General features: G+C 43.0%; 1 protein-coding gene and 1 pseudogene across 1 annotated transcript; both read right to left on the bottom strand.

Moving 5' to 3' along the window:
* Nucleotides 1-68: 68 nt before the first annotated feature.
* On the bottom strand, nt 69-1679 carry LOC129589564 (uncharacterized; annotated as a pseudogene).
* Nucleotides 1680-13266: 11587 nt separating this feature from the next.
* On the bottom strand, nt 13267-14002 carry LOC129589563 (uncharacterized). Its single transcript, XM_055484363.1, has 2 exons — nt 13465-14002; nt 13267-13385 (listed from the first exon to the last, which is right to left on the bottom strand). The coding sequence occupies exons 1-2, from the start codon at nt 13817-13819 to the stop codon at nt 13267-13269; spliced, it is 474 nt and encodes a 157-aa protein (XP_055340338.1). The 5' UTR covers nt 13820-14002.
* Between the last annotated feature and the right edge of the window lie 7616 nt (nt 14003-21618).

Genomic DNA, 21618 nt, shown 5'->3' with positions numbered 1-21618 from the left:
GAACTGCAAAAATTGATTCAATGCGGTCAAATACGTTTTCCGAGTTGATGCGGAAATATGATGCTGCATCAACTGGTAGACTGTTGCATCTGCAAGATATCAGACCAAAAATCAGGCACATTTACTGGACGCATACAAGCATTCGGAGCAGCTGCGCAAAAACGGACAAATTCGAAACGGGAAAGTGAATCGGCCATTACATTATCAATGCCCGAAACATGTTTTACAGTCATTGTAAAATTATTCAAAGCTGCAACCATTAAAATTTTTCGCAAAGCATGCAGAATGTCAGAATTTTTTGAATTAAGTGTACACCAGCACTGAACCACCGCCATGTTGTCACAATGAAAAATAATTCGTTGTTTCCGAAATTTTCCTGCCCAAACTAAGCACGCAACATAAACAGGAATGATTTCCAGAAATGCGATACACCGTTGAGCAATTTCCTGTGATGGCCAGCGGCATGCAAACCATTCCCCATCAAAATACGCGGCTAAACCGGTGCCGGCAGCTGCATCTGTATACAGATGAAGAGCGTCAAGATGAGACCAATTAAAAGACAGGAATGAGGCACAGCCATTCCACTTTGGCAAAAACTCTGCCCACCAACGAAGATCATCATAAATATCATTAGTGATAACGATTCGATTTGGATCTGGCGAAGATAGCAGATTAATTAGTCTACGCGTGAATAAACGTCCAGCAGGAACACACTTTGCGGCAAACTGCAATGAGCCGAAGAGGCTTTGAAGCTCAGTCTTGGACCAAATGGGCTGCGCCAGCCACACATTAATTAACGCTATAAGTTGTTCTAATTTACCCGCTGGGAGGGATAAAGTTTGTGACACTGAATTAAAAGTGATACCAAGAAACGGCAAACAGGTTGAAGGACCTTCAGCTTTGTCGAAGGAAAAAGGAATACCGAGATCTTGAGCAATTTGCAGTAACAGGTTAACGATAAACTGGCAGGCTTCCACCGTAAGTTCAACAATGAAGAAATCATCAACATAATGCAAAATGCTAAATTTTCCTGAAACATTTGCCACAATCCAATGTAAAGCGTCAGAGATCATGCAAAAAAGACGCGGAGACGATATTTCACCGAATGGCAGAACAATATCGTAATAAAAGTGATTTCCAACTTTATAGCCTAACAAAGGCCAATCGGCAGAACGCACAGCAAATAAGCGAAAAGCATGCTTAATATCCTGTTTACACATTAACGCCCCGACTCCCATACGTGTCAACAATTGAACGGCATCGTCAACTGCACAATAAGAGACCGTGTACGCTTCAGCATCGATATAATCGTTGACACTATTACCAACTGGCCGGGATAAATCAAGAATAACTCGATGTCCACTCAGCTTCTTTTCACGCACGCCGAGTGAACTGATAGAAAAATGCTTAAATGGCGGCTTCTTAAAAGGACCGACTGTATGTCCCAACAAAACTTCTTTTTCGATAGCTTTTAGCGAAGCGTCATGGTGATCGCGCGCAGTTTTAGCGTTAGCGGTAAAACGAGAACAAACAGGCCCGAATTAACCAATATCTGCACCATTAGTGATCATGTCAACAATCACACTTACAAAATGCTGGTCAGGATGATTGCGCATGTAATGCCGAAACGCATCAGGCTTGAGAGGTGTCGACGCGGTTCGCGGCGGCTTCGCCGACATTAGAGCGCTTTTTGCAGGTGCGCAAACCATGGGAACCGGCGTCACACGTTGCACAGCGGCGCAACTTCCCGTACTGGCATGGTGGAGTGCAGAATCCGCGTTGCCATTCGGAACAGAGACGGTCATCCGTCTCGTTGCGCCCGCGAAAAAGCTGGGGTTCCGGGTAACGATTAGGAGGATCCTTACGGCGATTAGGGCGTTTCTGGATCCAGTGGCCAGGAATAAAACACTTGTAACAGCAGTAGGATGGTGGTGGAACACTTGACAGTGTCGAACGTTCAAAAGACGCTGCTGACTTCCACTTGGACGCATACTGGGAAATACAGTCATAAAGCACTCTCTATAAATTTCATGATCAGTCTTAGACCAAATGGCGGCATTATTCGGGTGCATACGAACAAACATTCGAAAGCGCTGATCGTAATTAAACCACTGAGCGGTGTCAAATGAATGAGCAAAACTTTCCATAATGTCGAGATATTTTAACATTGGCAAAACAAGCTCTGGCTTGTTGTAAATCCGGTAAGACATGAAAATGTGATAACATCGAGTCCACATTGTAAAGGTCATGGCACTAGCGCGCTGGCCGGCCGCTGATACGGCTGATAATGGTTGAACAAATTCGTCACGACGCACTTCAGGTAAATTAAACTCGAAAACAAATGACAAGGAAAATAATTCGGTGAAATCAACGAACGCAGAATGATCAAACAAATCTCTGCTCAGTTTTTCAGCAACGGCTGGCAGGTCAGTGATATCATCTGAATACTGAATTAATGCGTCAGGCTTTACACCAAGCCGGTTAAAAACGCTGGGAACTGCAGCATTAGAGCTTTCCTTGGTAGGCACATACACAACGCTATCGTTACCTGTACGCTCAGGAGAAGGAGAAAACCGAACACTACGCAACGATGAGGGGGGTGATACTGGTGAATGTTCAGAAGTCCCTAGTTCATTGATTTCTGCAAACAATTGCCGCTTACGTGCAAGAAGTTCTGACAACCGATCAGGCTTTGGACGAGCAGTAGTAACCTTTTGAGTGGGCGCACGAGGTGGCCGGCCACGTCGCGGTGCAGGCTTGGAGATCCTTCTGGAGTTACGCCCGACGGCAGCAGGCGCATCAACCGTTTTCCATGTGCGTCCCATTGTGAATCCCAGCGTCCACAATTAATCCGATGCGTCAGATAGGATAGAGTGGAAGATTGAAGCAACACCAAAGGCGAAGATATTAATTGTCGAATCGGATACGGCTGAGTCACGAAGATGATAACGCAAAAAACGATTAAAGATCAAATTTGACGTCAAAAATCGTGCAGGAAAATCGTAAAAGTCATATGAATAAAGATGCGCTAAATCTGTTACAACTTGATTCGCAGTGATATGAGAAGAGCACAGAGTACACGTACAAGGGTAGCCAGAATGCAAGCAAATGAAGTTAGGCATTTTGCGCACCCGGCAATATGCCGGGCTGGAAGAACGGGGCGACCGCCAATACGGTGGTACTCACAAATAAAAAGCCAATATTTATTATGTAAAGGGAAATTATTACTGATCCTCGATAAAGAAAACGTAAACAGGGACCTCCAAAAATTGATCGTACGAAACACAAGCGGCTATATACAATTCATGAGAGACACGACGTAATAATTGTCGACAAGATATGCCGCGGACAAGATTACGCTATAACATAATGAAGGAGCATATGGCAGGAGCAAATACACTAAAGCACAGCAACATGGAATTTTATTCCAGAATTTTCACAAAATCGCGATCGATGTGAACTGCATCAAAGATTTTCACCACTGGTAGATGGGCATGCAAAGCTGCAGAAAGCAGCATGAAAACCAGAGCAACATCAGGAAATATTATCTGACCACCTAGATGGCCACCAATAAATCTGTCGCGCGACAGAACATTGATGTCAAAGGCGAGGCAAAAGCATGCCGCTCGCCAGAATTAACATTAATTATCTCCGATAATTCCTTATAAGATGCTACAATTACAATGTTAACGACACTTTATTATTATTATTATTACGGCACAAGAGCAGACAACCCCGAAGGGACTTCAAGTCTGGTCGAACAAAACAATTTTCTGTTAACAAAACATTTAAGAGAGATTAACAGATCTGAGTAGAAATTTAAAAGAAGGCACAGAACTAGCTTCGAGAATTTTAGGATTAACAGCAAGAATTTTATCAAGAAGACGCTTTAGTCGCATTTCCATAGTCGACCCTCCGATAACTTTCTTTGCCCGCGTAACATCGATCCGGGCCGGCTTCCGCAAGTTGTAGTGCGCGGTGTTATCTTTTACTTGGATCATGTCCAGGAGGTAGGCCGGAAGTGAGAACTGATCTTTGTTCCAGAACTTGAACAACCACACCGCATCGCTCTGACGCCATCGGTCGAATATGTGAGGAATACCCAACTTCTGATACAGTTCCGGAGTAACCGGCATCTTGTAATCAGTGATGGTTTTCAGAGCTTTACGTTGCAGTCCGTCCAGCTTGTCGCGCTCAGTCGAAGACGCTGCAGACCATACCGGCGACTGGTGTCCGATATGGCATCCAAAGCAAGCGTGGTAAAGACCTTTGCGCTGTGACATGCTGAGCCCTTTTTGTGCCCGCTTAATCATGGCAATGCCGAAATTCCCCTTCCGCTGCACCTTTCTGAACTGCTCACTCCACTTCAAGTGGTAATCGATCTCAACGCCGAGATACCGTAAACATTTTGCAATGCTGACAACCGACCTGTTGATGACGACTTCCGGATCCGGTTGTTTGTTTCGGTCAGAACATAAGTAAATGGCTTGGCATTTCTTTCCATTTACGTGCAAGAGATTTTCTTCCATAACCTGGCCGACACGCACCAGTCCAGCGTTCAGTTTAGCGGCAGCAATACTTTTCGTTTTTCCAGTTGCATGGACAATTGTGTCGTCTGCAAAACAATCAACCTCACAATCTTCTGTGTTAACAGTAAGTACATCATTAATGTAGATGGTAAACAGGATTGGTCCTAGCACTGTGCCCTGCGGGACGCCAGATGTTAATGGCAGCCAGTCGGATGTTCGTTTCCCATCTCGTACTCTTTGCACTCTGCCGGTAAGGTAACTATGTAGCCATTTCACTACGATATTCCCGGCTCCGATTTTCTTCATCTTGTCCAGTAGTCGCGAATGGCTTACACTGTCAAATGCTTTCTTGAGGTCTAAAAAACACTGCTGTCACATTCCTGCTATCCATTGCCTTTTTCCATTTCTCCGTTGTTTTTAACAATAGCGTTTCACAAGAATGACCGTCTCTGAATCCAGACTGATTTGGGGATAAGATCTGTTGTTCTTTCAAAAAACGCACTAACTGCAATTGGACGCATTTCTCAAACACCTTCGAGAAATTACAAAGTAGCGAAATGGGGCGGAAGTCATCAACACACTGCGGGGAAACACTTTTTGGCAAGGGGTAAACTTCGGCTTTTTTGAAGACGGAAGGAAACACTCCCCCCTTCAGCGACTGATTCACCATTTGCGTAAGGACTGGAGCGATGAGCGGCGTGATTTTCTGTAGCAGTTTTGGTGGCATCCCGTTTGGTCCGGGGCTTTCTTTCTTCGGGGCCATTCGATGAAGTATCCCAAGCCACCACTGCTGTATCAACATTCGCAAACCTAGAAAACAAAGCGTTACTATCGTCCTCCAGTGGCGGTCGCTCTGGGGGATCATGCGGAGCCCCGTGTTGGCCCATTGTAACAAAATGCTGATTAATCGCATTTAAATTAACTGCAACCGCACTAGGTTTCGCATCTTTTTTCATTGTTCTGCCGATTTCTTTCCACACTACGTCACTCCTGCGCTGATTTTCTTTGAAAAACGCCTCTTTAGCATTTAAAATAGCCGTGGTCACTTCTAGCTTCACTCGCTTATACTCTCGGGCTTGCTGATCGTACATCGGTGTCCCACGTGATCTGCATTTCTCTTCGTACAGTTGGTCTTTAATCTTTAGCATAGCTTCTAAATCATCGTTCATCCACGGTGGAGATGCACGCTTTACACGGCGGGAGCGTGTAGGAAAACATTTGTCAACCACAGCTGAGAGGTCTTGCACGAAATTCTCCACAACTTCATTTACGTCACGTTGTTCATCATACTGTTCGTAGCGCTTCACTGTTTCACCGATTTCATTTAAAAACTTGTTATCGTCCGTATGGCTCCACAATCGAAATTGAATTGTTTTGTGAACTGGAATTTTAGATTTGTACTGTGCAACAGTACGACACAGGCGATGATCCGAAAAACTGACATCGGTAGCAGGCATACTGGCATACAGGGAAAGTGGGGAGCATAGCATAGTATCGATTTTGGTGCAGCTGATAGAATTCATGTTATCCTTCTTCATTTTCCTGTTGGCCACGCGAGTATAACCTATCACCTTTTCGTCGAGATTAAAATTTGTTTGCAGATCATGGTAATAGCGGTGGTACGGAGTACTACTGATGGAAGTATCGATATTCAAGTCTCCCGTAAGCACGTAATCACAATCAGGGAACCGAGACAGGGTATTATCGATATGCGCAAACAAATATTTTGTATCTGAAGCGTTGGAATCCGGAGCACGGTAAATCAAACCCACCAATACTTTTCGCTTACCGATTTGTAATAAAACCCACAAACTTTCACAATGAGCATGCGTTTCTTTGCAATCAACGAGTTTACTGGTGATATAATTGGGCACATACAGCAGGAGACCTCCGCCGCGAACTTTACAGTGGTCTTTACTGCGATCTTTACGAAACAGCTTATATCCAGGGACTTCATATAATTGATCAGGATCCGAAGATGAAAGATGAGATTCCGAAATACAGAAAATTTTAGAAATGTTATCATCAGAGAGAAGAATACTTTCAACCAAATTATGCTTGGTCGAACTGCGGTTATTAATGCCCTGTATATTTAGATGGTAATAAGCCACTGAAGACAAGCTGCAGCGTTTTTTGGTCCCTATATCGATTATATACAACCAATCCGTACAAACTTACAGTTGCAAGACTCAGAAAAAATTACTGAACATTCTACTACAGAAAAAAGTTGCTTCTATTGCATTCTGAAAGGAAAAAGTTAAAGAAACTCCGCTGGCTTGGTGGAGCTAAATTTAGCCCACCAGCCAGCATACTTGAATTACTCTTCATTAAAGCAAACTACCAAAACCACGTTAATTGTATCAAGAGCTATTAAATTACATATATTATGTGTATTTTCAATATTAATACCACCAAGAAAAAGAAGCAGTGATGTACCATTTTTACAGTACTTTTAAATGTTAGTAGCTTTTTAATGTTTCATAAATTTTATAATACGACCTGTAGTATACCTTGTACTCTGTAGTATAACCTGATGTACATCCTGCAGTACGACCTAATTTATTTCTCACAGTACAATGCGTAGTGCAACTTGTAGTGCAACACTCCAGTTTGAAATACAACCTGACTGGCGCCGTTGTACAAAAAAGGTCACCATTATGTCATTTTGTTTTTTTTAAAAGTCATTTTTTAAAAAAAAATGTCAATACCTGCTCTATGCATCAATTCAGTTAGAAGATTCAATGTTTTCATTCTCAGTCGAATTAAACGTTAGATCTGGCAAGTCCAAATTAACTTTCCATAATTATACATTTTTGCTTCGCCCGCACTTCATATTGTGCAATTTATTTAAAGCCCTTATAAAAATAACATCATTTTAGGTTGAGATTTTTTAAAGGCTTCGCGGTAAACTTTTGATAAAACAAAATGATAAGTCTGCGCATCCAATTCATCGTGGTAAAGACATTGTCTAAATCAAATTCGAAATGAGAATTTATTGCATTTTAGAATGGAAGCTACTTAATCTTGAGTTAACGTTGAAAAGCAAATAAAGCGCAAGAGGTGTTTTATATTAATTTTTTATGTTTATAATAATGATGGTCTTTAAAATTAATTGAATACAACGTGCAGCGCAATCTGATGTACAGCCTGTAGTACACCCTAATGTTCATCCTGTAGTACAACTCGATGGGCATACTGTAGTACAACCTGATGTACATCCTGCAGTGCATCGCGTAGTGCAGTCGGTAGTAAACAAAACGGGCGCCGCTGTGAGAAAAGAACTAAACAGTTTCGGTATTTTGCCACTACTTTTTGGAAACCATTGTATTTTTGCAGTGGAGATTGTTTTATTGTACAGCAATAACTAATTTAAAAAATCGAAGCAGTACGACTTGTATGAATTCTGTTATTCAATATATCGCTTATAAAGATAAAGAAAGCGCACAGTAACAAACGTTCTGTTCGCCAACATGACGTTGGACAACGTGTCTTTCGTTTCTAAATCGATTAGTTTCTAAATTAGTTTGATTAATGAGTGAAATTCAGCGGAAAAGTGTCAGCAAAAACAAAATATCAAAATTGTTTTATGAAAGGAGAAATGACATTGTCATTCAAAAATCCAATATCGCATGTATGTTCAGATGCGGTGGTTGGTAACAGCAAGGGTTGCAATCGAAGCGGAGAAAATTATGAGTCCTATGCGCAATTAAGATTCGGTGGATAGCGCCCTGCTCATTGGCTGTGGGTGGGAGTTCGTTATAGCGTCAGGTCTACGAGGAGCTCTTTTCGCGTTAGGAACGCGTTGGCCAAGTTAAAACGTGGATTGTCAGCCTTCCGCGGTTGACTGTTAAGCCAGATTTGCAGCCACACGAGTGTTCAAAGTGTCTTGAGTCTTGACTATTCGAGTCTTGACTGCTTGTTCCCTCCTCGTATATAAACTGACAAGTGAGTACTAGTACTGTACATAGTTCGATAGTTTCGTCAAGGTGGATGGTTTCGTTTTAATCGGCGTTTTATGCTGCGATCACCTGGTAGCTGGCATTCAGAAGTGGCTGGATCTGTACCAAACCTGGCGTCTGTTGTCACTGTCTCGTTGCGGACCAAACTTCGCGACTACTAACAGAGAAGTTGAGAAGTGGCAGCTAATAATACGATGCGACGACAGCGACACGGTACGGATGCGAGACAGTGCCGCTACAGGAGCGACCGTGCTAGTGGTATGCCCTGGTACAGCCAGAAAGACGACGCGACTACAGCGACGCGGTATATAAGCGTGACAGTGCCGCTACCGCCGCGACCTTGCTGGTCCTATGCGCAGGCGGCGTAGCAAGAAACATGGCGCGACGGCAGCGACAGTGACCTGCGACACGATAGATTAACGGTTTTAAATTTCAAGTAGTGTGCCAGCGTCTGCAGTTATTGTTATTTGGATGGCCACTGCCTATTAAAATATAATTTAATTTGCGTTGTGTTTGAAATTTAATTTACACTGTTTGCGTTACTTGATGTCCCTGCACTGTATGTACAAGTACAGACAGTACAGACTGTACTTATCATTAATTACAGCCTGTACCTAAGTTATACTGATTAAGGACTCGCTACGGGCATCAGGTTGGCCTAATGTGAACCGCTTAATTCATTTGTTCCGTAAGATTACAGCAGCTTGCAATTTTTTCGAGTGCATATTTGCTCGTTGCCATTTGCGATCTCGTAGATACTCGGAATCGGATCAGTCGGACGTTACGTTCACCGATTTATTAACTGCAAAAGTTAATAAAGTTATAAATTACACGATAGGATCGCAGCAGTCTGTCTATCAACTTTCAAGAAGCCGTTAATTTGCAGCTGTCCTATAAATTTTGAATCAGTTGTCCGTAATTAGTGTCTACCAGCTCAGCCTTTTTTTGAAACAGAAAAAAAACAGAAAAGAAGCAGTCGTTTTAGAAACTTGTAAGATGGCAGTATGTATTACGTACGGTACTTCGATGGCAAGCTCTGGCTGAATTTACTGCTGAATTTACTGGAAACCACGAACAACACCAATAAGAATGCATAGATTTATTCATATTATCATTCAAAAAAATATATTCAAATGAAACTGGTGCCAGTTGGCATGTGAAGGGTTCGTGCCTTATAGCACTGTCGCATTATCGCATTATCTTCAAACGCAAAGATTAAAAAAGCGCGTATGGCCCGTTCTGATAAACAGCTTCTTGCTGGTCTTTTTTAACAAAGCACTTGCGGCATCACACCCAGTGCCAAATGTTTCGTCCACATCGGGAACAAAATACGAGCAACTGGTAATTAAACTGGCTGTTAAGAAAGCACTTAGTTATTAGTTACCGCCTTACCGGTAAATAAGCAAGTGGGATACACTGAAACTCATAGGAACGCCCCTACTAGAGTTAAGAGTAACTGGATGCTCGAACTGACAAATTGAACCGGTTCATTTCATCAGTTTCACTTAAATCACTGGTGCTCCGCCCCTTCAGTTCACATACATTACATGCATACGAGGATGCGCGCAGTCGAACCGACAGTAAATTTTTTCAGCGAGACCAACCGACAACCACGCTCACAAGTGGATTATTTTTTCACATAACAGCCACCCGTGGAAGGGAGGTGTCGTTTGCACTGTATGCGTGGTACAGGTGACAGCCATCCATGGATGGTTGGCAGTCGCTTGCACTATGTGCACGGTTGTCGGTTGGTCTCGCGGAAAAAATTTACTGTCGGTTTGACTGCGTGCATCCTCGTATATTGCTTCCACCGGCCGGCAGAAGTCCGTCAAGCGATTGGTTCGGCCGCGTCAACAAAGCTGCTACTTTGTAGAGTCGCCTGGACTACACGGCAGTAGCAAAGCAAGGGTCTGCATAACCAAACTTTCGGTGGAAATCCTGTTGGATATATTCAATATCACATCATCCAAGCTGCTTGGTGGTTCTTCGTCCCATCTGCAAAACCAAAAAGCCAGTTTATGGCACAACTTATTTCCACTTTCATCCTCACCTGTCCGTTCTACGTAGTCTACTCAGCTCATAAGACAGTTCCAGATACGGCGAAATACACTGATTTACTTCTAAATCTTTCTCTGTCAGGGAATCTATCCAGGAGATCAGAGTTTCCGCCTTACTGCGCTCCAGTACTGGACAAAATTCTGCCAGTGTTATCCGAAAAGCTGCAGCAAATTTGCAGTTATCTAGATCTTCGAAATGATACTGCCAGCATGGAATTCTGATGCAAAATGGATCGTAGCAACATCCCAGGGGCAGGGGATAAAAGGTGGCAGTGGCACCTGCCACTGGCTACTGCCACCGGCAGTGGCAATTGCCATTATGCGTTCTGGCAAGCGATAAAACGTGGAAAGTGGCAATTGCTTAGATATGGCTATACATTGTAAACCTAAGAAACCTATGTATAGAAAAATGTTGCCGTCTTTCCAGTTCTACTAATGGGGCGAGTGATGGCTGTAGAGTGCGGCGAAATGTCACTCCCAGTTTTCCGGGTGCGCTTTCATCGCAATTCCGTCAATCATCAAAAACCATTTCGATGCTCCTGCACGGTTGAACTGTTAGGTTCGCAATTACTAAGGGCGCTTAGAAAATCAGTGTCAACAGATTGTTTTCCATCATCTCTCCAAATATGATGAAAATGCGATCAGAAACAGAACAGAGAAATGTATGTGCTGTCAACTACATCGGCTACAGTATCCGCAAGCACAACAAGAAGGTGTCACCGAACGTTAACAGTTCTGAGCACGAGCTGCCTGCTAGCTGCCTGGAAGAAACCGCAGGTTCTTTTTCCCTGCATTGTTGTTTGTTCTGGCCAGCTTTGGACGGAGTTTAACTTTTGAATGCCCAATGCAGTGTGGCGGCCCGCCGCCGAGATCAGTGCCGCCTCCGTTGTTTCTGAATCAGTTCAGCCGCCGTCACAAGCGTCCAATTCATAACTCATACAATAAGAGCCCGATTTCTGCCCATAATGAGTTCGCCTCAGCAGTGGCTCTAACCGAGCCTTTGGATCATTATTTTGATTTTAATTTTTCTTAATCACAATTTCCAGTGATTTAGACAACTGTTCAATAATTGTAAAAGCTATAATAAGACGTTGCATGTACATATTAGCAACTTCATGTGCTCGAGTAGATATGGCACAGTTCGTACACGTCTATTTTCTGGATCACAGTTTTAACGTGTAGTCCCGTAGCGCATGTAGACGCCTGTAGCCTCGGCAGTTTCCGGAGTACGCCGTAATACCAGAAGTTTCGCAAGGTCTCTTTAGTTCGGATGTAGTCTTTTGTAGTCTCTGTAGTCTCTGTGGTCCCGTGTGGGTCTCCGTAGTCCCGTGTAGTCTCTGTAGTTTCCGTAGTCCCGTGTAGTCTCCGTAGTCTCCGTAGTCCCGTGGAGTCTCTGTAGTCTCCGTAGTCCCGTTCAGTCTCTGTAGTCTCCTTAGTCCCGTGTAGTCACCGTAGTCCCGTGTAGTCTATGTAGTCTCGTTGTCCCGTGTAGTCTCTGTAGTCCCGTGTAGTCTCGTAGTCCCGTGTAGTCTCTGTAGTCCCGTGTAGTCTCCGTAGTCCCGTGTAGTCTCCGTAGTCCCGTGTAGTCTCCGTAGTCCCGTGTAGTCTTTGTAGTCTCCGTGGTCCCGTGTAAACTCTGTAGTCTCCGTAGCCCCGTTCATTCTTTGCAGTCTCCGTGGTCCCGTGTAGTCCCCGTACTCCCGTTTAGTCTCTATAGTCTCCGTAGTCCCGTGTGGTCTATCATCGCAAGTAAAATTATACAAACAATTTGATTTGAAAATCAGATTTGTGTGCAAATAACGTGCAATATGTTTCTGATTTTGCGTATACAGATAGCTTGTCAAGGTCAAGCGTTCCAAAATCGAAAATACCGTATTTGTATCTGCTTAAAGGTTAACTTATATCCACTACCCGTAGCTTATGGAAACCTTTACTGTTCTTTTAATTTTTTTGTCGTGAAAATGTTAGTATGCGCTCAATTAATATATGAATAATAAACGCCCATTTCACCACTGGCCAAGGTTTTTCCGGGCCCATAGCATTTTGACGACGACTATCTGTGGCACTATGCAACGTATCTGACCTATAATATAAGCGCCGCTTATCCGCTTTACAGTAGTGCAGGCAAAACAGAGCAGACTATTTACGAATAAACAATTCGGTCTGCACTATTGTAGCTACTGCACTAGTTATTGTTTACTGAACAAGAGCATTGGTACACCATAATGTAGACATGGCGAGGTAGTATGGATTCATTATCTAACCAGAAGCTATATGGTCGGACATGGACAGATTCCGAATTGTTGCAGAAAGAACGTCCGAAAGGACATCTGACTTTTTAAGCCAAATCGGTAGTACTGTGTACCGTACGTACGTACTAAGAATGTTTGAGTGACTTGTAATTGTACTACTAGTAATGCCTGTGTGCGCTGCGATCAGCTTACTTTGCCTTTCTATTGAGTTGTGTGGTATACTGTAGGTACTTGAGAAAGAATTATCGTACGGCTGGTTGCAAGTACTATGTATTATGTTGCATTATGTAGTAGAAAATTATTATCCTGGCAACCTACGTCAGTACACGTTTTTACCCTGAGTGAAAGCACAATAAATTACTACTCAGCTTTCAGTCCTTGTTATCACAAACGTAAAACCATGGAAAAAATAAAATAACTTATAAACATGGCGAAGAACGCAAAAGGAAACTAAGGAAAAATAAATAACTTAGCAGTTGTGTAAAGAGGCGGATGCGTTCTCCGTGTAGTGCTCTCTGGTAGTGTATGGCATCGTGTGGTAAAATGCTGCGGTCCGATGGTGAATGTAGGCGTAATCCGTAATTAAGTCTATAAAAAAAGAGCAGCATTATACAAGTGCCAAACGGTGTAGTTTTGTTTTGTCAAAGAAATTGCAGGTGAGACTTACCGCGGAGGTTGAGGACACCAGTCAACCGATGTTCAGGTGGTCCGTTGAGGATTCTGGTGCTGAGTCGCAGAAGGTCCAGCAACTGCGATTCAATCGCGTGGTGGCGAGTTCCCAGAAACCCCGACGAATATTGCTGCAGTGGTTGTTGGGTATGAAACAGCATGGTCGGGGCGTTTTCAGGAGCGGGCGATTCCGGGGAATCGGGTACCACGGGGAAGACGTTTGGCGATAAAACAGGTGAACTGGGTGGTGACGGTGACGAGATAGGAGAATACGACTCTAAAATCTCTGTAACTGCAGGCGTGGTTTGGTGTTGTTTAGCTAATACTCGTATCGGGGGCAGTGCAAAAGGCATAGCGCGGGCCCAATGCGGAACTGGCCACGATACTGGTGGTGTTAAAGGAGGAAAGAGCGGAGGACTGTGGCGGACAACTGGGGATAACTGTAGATCGGATGGCGGAGAGACCTCAAGAGCTGCCGCGATCGCTGCTTGGACACCAGGTGATCTCAGCGCATGGGAAAGGATTGTGGGATTGAATGCCAGCGGACCAAATTGGAAGCGTGGCGGTGAAGACTGAACGGGTGAGTAGGTCTCGCGAACGGGAAACATTGGAGGACAAAAAACCAGTGTGGCAGTGGGTGATGGCGTAAGTGATCGACCCGGCTGCGCACAGTATGGTGTAGGAGGGCGGCGGCTGGGTCCCCAACGGTTATGAAAGCTACGATTAATGTAAGGCGGCCTGTCAGAAGGATCCATGGCAAGGATGGCAGCGCCACAGCAGAGCGTAAGAAAGACAACGGTATACATTATAAAGTTATATTTTAAAGAACAACAATTTCAAAAAGCTGAATAAATTCTGACACAGTTTGCCGTCTTTTATGTAGGCACACAGGGATCACTGATGTCAGTGATCCCTACGTAGGAATCACTGACTTCCGTGATCCATAAAAAAAAGTTGCTAGGCACCTGATAACTAAAAACGATTACTTCCAGCAGAAGACTAAGATTCCGGAATACTTTATAAGGTCAACAAGCAAAATTATTTTGTGATTTTTTTTCGGTTTTTATCATTGAAACATGGATAATTTTTTAGAAGAATTATTTGCACCAGATGCAGATACACCCCGTTTTGCGCAAAGCGCTAGCCCCTCCAATACTGCTGTCTCGTTCAACTACGGGTGGCTCGATGAAGTACTGGGAGAACTGAACGAACCTGCACAGGCTCAGGAACTTAATGGCACCACACCCATGTCGACCGTCCAGACGGGTACCGTTCGTGATGTGTTGGAAGATGAATACGGGTGGCTAGACGATTGGCTCAAAGAAATAAATGGATCGGAAACCAGTCAGGACCTTGGTAGAATGGAGAAAGACCACACATCGGCACAGTGTAAATAATACATTCGTACTTACCTTTTATTGTAATCTAAATAAATTTTTATTTTGTGTTTAATTACAATTTTTTTTTATTAGTGAGAAACGAATTGGTGTTCAGTGCTGAGCAAAATCAGAAATTCTTTCCAGGTATGTGACCGAAAATATTTCACGGTTTCGGTCTACGATATTCGTATACGCAACGCAAATATTTTATTATTTCTAATTTAAGTTTCCAACATTTATTTTTTATTCAGTTTGTTTAAGGTCATTCAATTAATATTTCTCCTGTTAGCTGAAGGATATCTTATCTGTTTTAGCGGACTATTTTGACTCATTTATATATCAATTTCCGGTTGATTCGAGCATCGCTGCGGAGGACATCTGTATGACGGAAGGTCACAGTGAAACGCAGAACGAGATTGCACCGCTTCCAGTACAGAATTATTGGGCGGACAACCACGGTAATCGTACAACAATCTGATATTTTTTTATTAATTTATTATTTTGTTTCATTAAAACTCAATCCTCTGAAAACCTATCCCATGTTGTTAACCTGCTCTGTTAGTTACCAGATTCACTAAAAATCTTGCGTTTAATGTTTGCGTTTTTCGCTTGTAGGTCACGAAGCAGTATGCTACGATTACAGTGCGCCGGCGACTGTAATCCTATTGGATGAAGGAGTAGTACTAGGAGGATGGGTTTCCGAGGCCATTGCGCTGACGCTGCTGCCACCGGTTGCTCCTAAGTGGATGCGTACGAATCGTGAAACGAGCACAAATAAAATGATGCCAGCCCCTTTGCGCCACGTCTCGTGGGACGTCAGAGCGGGGAATTTGCTGATGTATTTTGATGGTTCCATCGACAGTGACGGGTGGTTTAGCCATGCAATGCTTGTGTTTTTCACTAAGGAAAGTATTCTGAAAATTACGCGACAAGAACTACAGGTGCTATTCAAATACCTTTTTGCGGGTGGTTGGCACAAAGACGTTAAGTATGTTGTGGATTGCAATAACGGGAGAGAAGTTTCTGTACCACCGTATCGCCGGATCAGTCCAACACTGCTGGGGTGGTATCGGGATTTTGTAAATGGTAGCAAGTCGCGCCATAAGGCAGCGACTACAAATCTGACGTTAACACGCGTCTCGCATTTTAACACTTATGAAGGCTGTGTTAACCTTAATCTGCATGCGGTTGAATATATACAGTCTCACAGAGGTAGATTTGCTGACCTGGTTCCAGATACTGTGGAATTTCCCGAATTAGTTTCCTGAAACTGTTGTTTATCTTGTTGAATCTGACTGCTAAAAAACAAGCGAATGCGAAAAACAAATTTATGTGCGTTTATCTTGCGTTGGACAAATAAGAAATATTACTGGATACTACTAGTACAAGTTGTAATGGTTTCTGGTCATCATTAGTACCAGGTGCAGTACAAGCGAAATACAAGTTATAATGTTTTCAGTGATCCCTATATAAACAATTCTAGTAGCGCTAGTACGTATTGTAATCGTTTTCAATGATCCATACGTAAATTATACACAGGCGGTTCAAGATACCGTTGTTTACAAATAACGGGATAATTAAAAAAAATATTTGCGCTAGTATAAAACGCACAAAACGCAACAGTTATGTTTTCAATAGATAAAATTGTGAAACGATGGATAACTTGAATATGGATGCACCATATGCAGTAGAAGATTTTATTAGCGTTGAATGTACCGGTGAGAAGTTTTCCCATAAGTACCGGCTTCTTCAAGTGCTTTTCGGTAAAAGTTTCGGAACTTGAAAAAGTGCCATTTTCCGATATTCCAGTGGTCATCACCCAGATCATCGAGAACATACTGGAGACCCTTTTAGAAGATGTTGGACCAGACGAAATGGTTCGCATTCGGCTGGACTGAAATTCACTGAACCGGCCGATATGGACACCGCCAATCAAACGATCACAGTTAACTGTGACCAGATGGATGGCTGAACTCGCCCGGGTGTTAAACTCTTACGAGGAATTCGTGATCGATGACTCCTTTGAGATTTCCGGACAGTATACTGATATTCCGAAAGGAACATGCAACTGCGACGTTATTGCCCTCTTGCGACGAAGATTAGAAAAGATGAAAACAGTGGTTGTTATAAAAAATTTCGACCAAATTTGCCTAGCCCGGGCTTTGGTTATTGGTAAAGCTCACGCGGACGAAAACAAAAACCTTTACCGGAAGCTGCTGCGAAGAATGAAACTGCAAACAAGAGAAGCTCAGTGCCTCGTCCAACGAGCTGGATTTAAGGAGCAGGAATTTAATCTACGTCATCTACACAAATTTTAAGAAATCCTGCCCCAGTACCAGATCGTTGTGGTCAGTGTCGATCATGCAAATCTTATTGTCTTGAGCGGTGCTGTCCAAGATAAAAAAATCGTCCTACTGCATCACGACCGGCATTTCGATTTGCTCAACTCGTTGCCGGCATTCTTTTGCAAAAAATATTGGTGTTATTCCTGCAATAAGGGATACTTTAACCGAGGGGATCATCGCTGCTCTCAAACGTGCCGATTTTGTCTCCGGTCCTTCTGTCCGTCCGATGCGACCACTATAGTTCACTGTGACGATTGCAGTCGGGACTTTTTTGGTCAAGGTTGCTTCGCGCAGCATAAGAAAGCTGGTACTAAATCCCAACCATCACGCAAGAGCATCTGCAGTATGGTGATTGTCTGCAAGAAATGCCTGCGGATAGTCTCCATGCGGCAACAAAATGAAAATACTCATCAATGCGGTGAAATCTTGTGCAAAACGTGTAGAATTCATGCTCTACCACAACAGCATCAGTGCTACATGAAGCCACACAAGGTGGATGCCGATGAACTGGAACTGAATGAAAACGCTGACTTTTTGTATTTTGATTTTGAGACGTATGTCTCGGAAAACGGAAATTTAATACCTAACCTTGCGGTGAGTAAAAATGTAACATATTCAAACCTCGAACCGTTGGTAACACAAGTGTTGATTGCAGGTTGTCCAGGACGACAGCGGTAATGAGTGGGTGTTTCCTGAGGATGACGTCCCGCTACACGGTGACATAACGAATGAATTATGCACATTTCTGTTCCAAGAGGAACACCGCGACCACTTTATCATTGCCCATAATTTCAAGGTAATAACAGTTTTTACTTTAATTTTGCTTTTTGTTTTTCCTATGGTTTTTTTTTCATCCGCCTAATGAAATAATTTTTTTTTCCACGCAGTCCTTTGATGGATACTTCATTCTGAACTGGCTGCTTTAAAACGGCATCGTACCGAAAGTTATTCTGAATGGTGGGAAGATTTTACAATTGGATGTGCCTCAGCTGAATATCCGATTCCGGGACAGTATAAACTACAACCCTCAAAGCCTTGCAAAATGGCCGGCTACGTTTGGTCTACCAGAAATCAGCAAAGGAACGTTCCCGCACCGGTTTAATCGGCAAGAAAATTTAAATAAGATAGTTCCCTTTCCCTCAGTAGACGAGTACGGGTTTCAAGTAATGAACAAAAAATCAAAGGACTCTTTTTTACGTTGGTATGAGAAGGAGAAGCAGGAAAAAACCGCTTCTAAGATTAAACGATAGATCTAAGTATTTTTATGAGATAATTATAGAATCATAGTGCTACTGTTATTATTAAGTTACTGGACTGTCAGGACAACCCTATATAGACATTTGCATAATTATGAAATTATTCAAATTTTCTTCCCGAAATGGGCCGGCTTTCGGTTTAGCTCTTCAGAACGAATCCTTTCGCACCATAACAGTAATTAACTAATTAACTTTCACTCAGAATTTTATCTGCCCAGCTGCAACATAGTATCTCTGTAATTTTAATAACACTTATGCTACCCGGTCATTTTTACCATCGCGATTCGTGCGCTCAGCCGCGCTGTTTCGAATTTCAACCTTGCAGTTGCAGACTTGCAGTCTAGAGATACTGACTCAATCAAACACTCCCGCTTGACAGTCAAATTATCAAAAATTTCCCGAATTTCAATTAGTGTTCTGTTGCTTTGTACATATTCACTACTGTGAGGAACCTCTCCTCTACTGGGAAGGTCCTCTACTATACGCTCTACCGGAAATGGGGAAGACAGGACGATAAAAATGAACTTTTTATCCGGAAAAATAACCGCAAGCATAACACCAAAACGTGAACATGACAACTGACAATCTATGACTGCCGATAATCCTGCGTTAACACTGCTCTACCATAAGCCATATGCATAAGCCTGACGTAACCGCCGAATATGTACGGCGCGAAGCGCCGTTGGCGGATGAGAGCGGAAGGGGCGGATCGTAATACTTGCGATCAGGTATACACGATCCACGATCAGGTATACACGATATAAGCTGAAAGCCACTGCACTGCGTATGAGCTGCTGGGACGAAGGCGTGAGTCCCTCTCATGCCACTGGTGGGGACTCGAGGTCCTCCGAGAGCCTGGCACCCCCGCTGCCGAAACCAGCGATAAGCATGAGTGTGCAAGTGGGAGAATCCGCATCGCGCCGCAGTCTCACGATACTGCCGCAAGACCGAAGCACGGAAATGGACTCTCGTGACTGCATGGTCTCTTCACTGCATATAAGCCCGCAGCTGACCAGAGTCACAATAAGCGTTTTAAACCTAAATTCGCAAAAAGAATACAATAAGCGGAGATACGCGAAGCTTTATACGTTTAAGCGTGCTGCAATTTAGCTGACAATTTTATCACAAAGTTAGCGCAAGCTTATCTTTCGTCGTACAATAAAAAAAAATTTTAAACAAATATAAAATCCATCGAAATAAACGATTAGAGAAAAACGTTAAAATATTACTTGGTCATTCCGTGGTGAGGAAACAGGAAAAATGAAGATTAATTCCATCCACATGATGATCCGATTTCCAATGCGCCTGCATTCGCGTTCGGTTTCCGATCCGATTTATCGTCCAGCATCATCACATCGTTCGCTTTTAAGCTTTAATCATCGTCTGGCATCTTTCGCGTTTGCTCGCTTTCAGGTCAAAGTCTCTAGCTTTGTAGCGTTTGCATAGTTAGCGTTCAGTCGGCTGACTGCAGAGTTCTAATAAGCCGAAAATCGCTGTGTGTACGCGTTACTCTGCAAATCAACACAATTAGCGGTCAAGGTTAATAAGCGAAATATTAAGCATATCATAGCGTGAGCGTTATTAGATAACAGTTTTAGCGATTACAGTATACAGTTTACGAATGTAGCCTAATTTAAACTTTAAGCGGTTTACAACAGAGCGTGGTTTATAGCGGTACAAATAAATAAGCTACCATCTGAGAATCATTAGCATTTAATTTTAAGCTTTATTTCAGCGTTTAAGCTATTTTCTGAGGATTATTTTAGCTACCATCTGAAGAGCGTAATGTTAATTGCCGTGTGAGGAAACCAACGTAAAATTAAGCATTATCTAGCCAAATTTACAAAGTAAATCTACGCTTGCGTGTTCGCTTAGGATAACGCGATTTATTAAGCGTTTCCTGCAGTTTTGGATCTTCGCCATCGAAGAAATCATCTAGCTGTTCTGATAACAAGTCGCTAGGCGGATGTTTACGCGTTCTTCGCTTTCTAGCATTTTGTTCGGCATTAATTTCGCCTAAATTATCAGCATCAGAATTAAGCGTTAAATTTGCTGTATTATTTTGCAAGTCATTATTAAGCTGTGGTTGAGCGTGGTTTTGCGGTTGTACAGCCGTAGTAGAAGTACTGTCGTTAGCGGAAGTACCCGTACGTTCTTTATCTGGAAGATTTGTCTTTGTAATCGTATCGCCTGGGAGCGTTTGTTCGCGGCCAAAAAGCATGTAATACGGGGATTGCCTTGTTGTCTTATGCTTAGTACGATTATAAGCTGCAACAACATACGGTAAAAATTCATCCCATTTTTCAGCGGTATGTTTTTGAGCGAAAATGGATAAACAATCACCTATCCATTACATCTGCCTTTCAATTAAGCCTCTTCCTACAGGGTGATAAGCGGTACCAAAATGATGGTCAAATTTTGTAAGCTTTGATACAGTCTCCATGGTACTGCACATAAAGTGTGTACCGCGGTCTGTGTTAATTTCATGCGGTGCGCCGTATGGAAGTGTAACACCGTTAAGCAGAAAATCAGTGGCAACTCTAGCAGAGTCATCAGGTACAGCCTTCGCAATAACAAATTTAGTAAGCTGGTCAATAGCCACAATTATGTATTTATTTTTAATATTACTAAGCTTTAACGGGCCTTTAAAATCAAGCTGTAATCTGAACCATGGTTCGCCTATTTCAATTTGTTGAAACTTTCCTGGAAGCGGTTTACGCGGTACTTTACGAAGCTGACATTTTAAACAACGACGACAACAGCGCTAAATTTCGCGAAACATGTCGTCCCAATAATAACGTACGCAAATATGGTAAGGCGTCTTTTCGCGGCCTAGGTGGCCACCGGCTGGGGAGTCGTGCATAGCCTTTAAAATATCGTAACGCCAATGTTTTGGTATCACAAAACGCCTTATATGCCGGTCATTAATTTCGCCTGCGCGATAAAGCACATTATTCCATAACTCGAAATTAGCGGGACGTTGAAGCGGATATTGTGATTTGTCAGCGTCCTCTAAAGCTAGTATAGTTTTTTCTAACGCCGGATCGCTAAGCTGTTCATTACGCAGAAAAACATAATTTTGCTCTTCTGCATCGCGTACAGAACTGTTTTGCGCTTCTGGTATGCTAATTACGCGTACCGTAGGTGTGCTGAAGTGGATATCAAAGTCCTC

Source organism: Paramacrobiotus metropolitanus, unplaced genomic scaffold (genome assembly GCF_019649055.1).
Source record: "Paramacrobiotus metropolitanus isolate TYO unplaced genomic scaffold, Prichtersi_v1.0 Parri_scaffold0000036, whole genome shotgun sequence".
Taxonomy (NCBI): domain Eukaryota; kingdom Metazoa; phylum Tardigrada; class Eutardigrada; order Parachela; family Macrobiotidae; genus Paramacrobiotus; species Paramacrobiotus metropolitanus.
The sequence above is the reverse complement of the archived record's forward strand: the minus strand, read 5'-3'. Positions and strand labels throughout refer to the sequence as shown.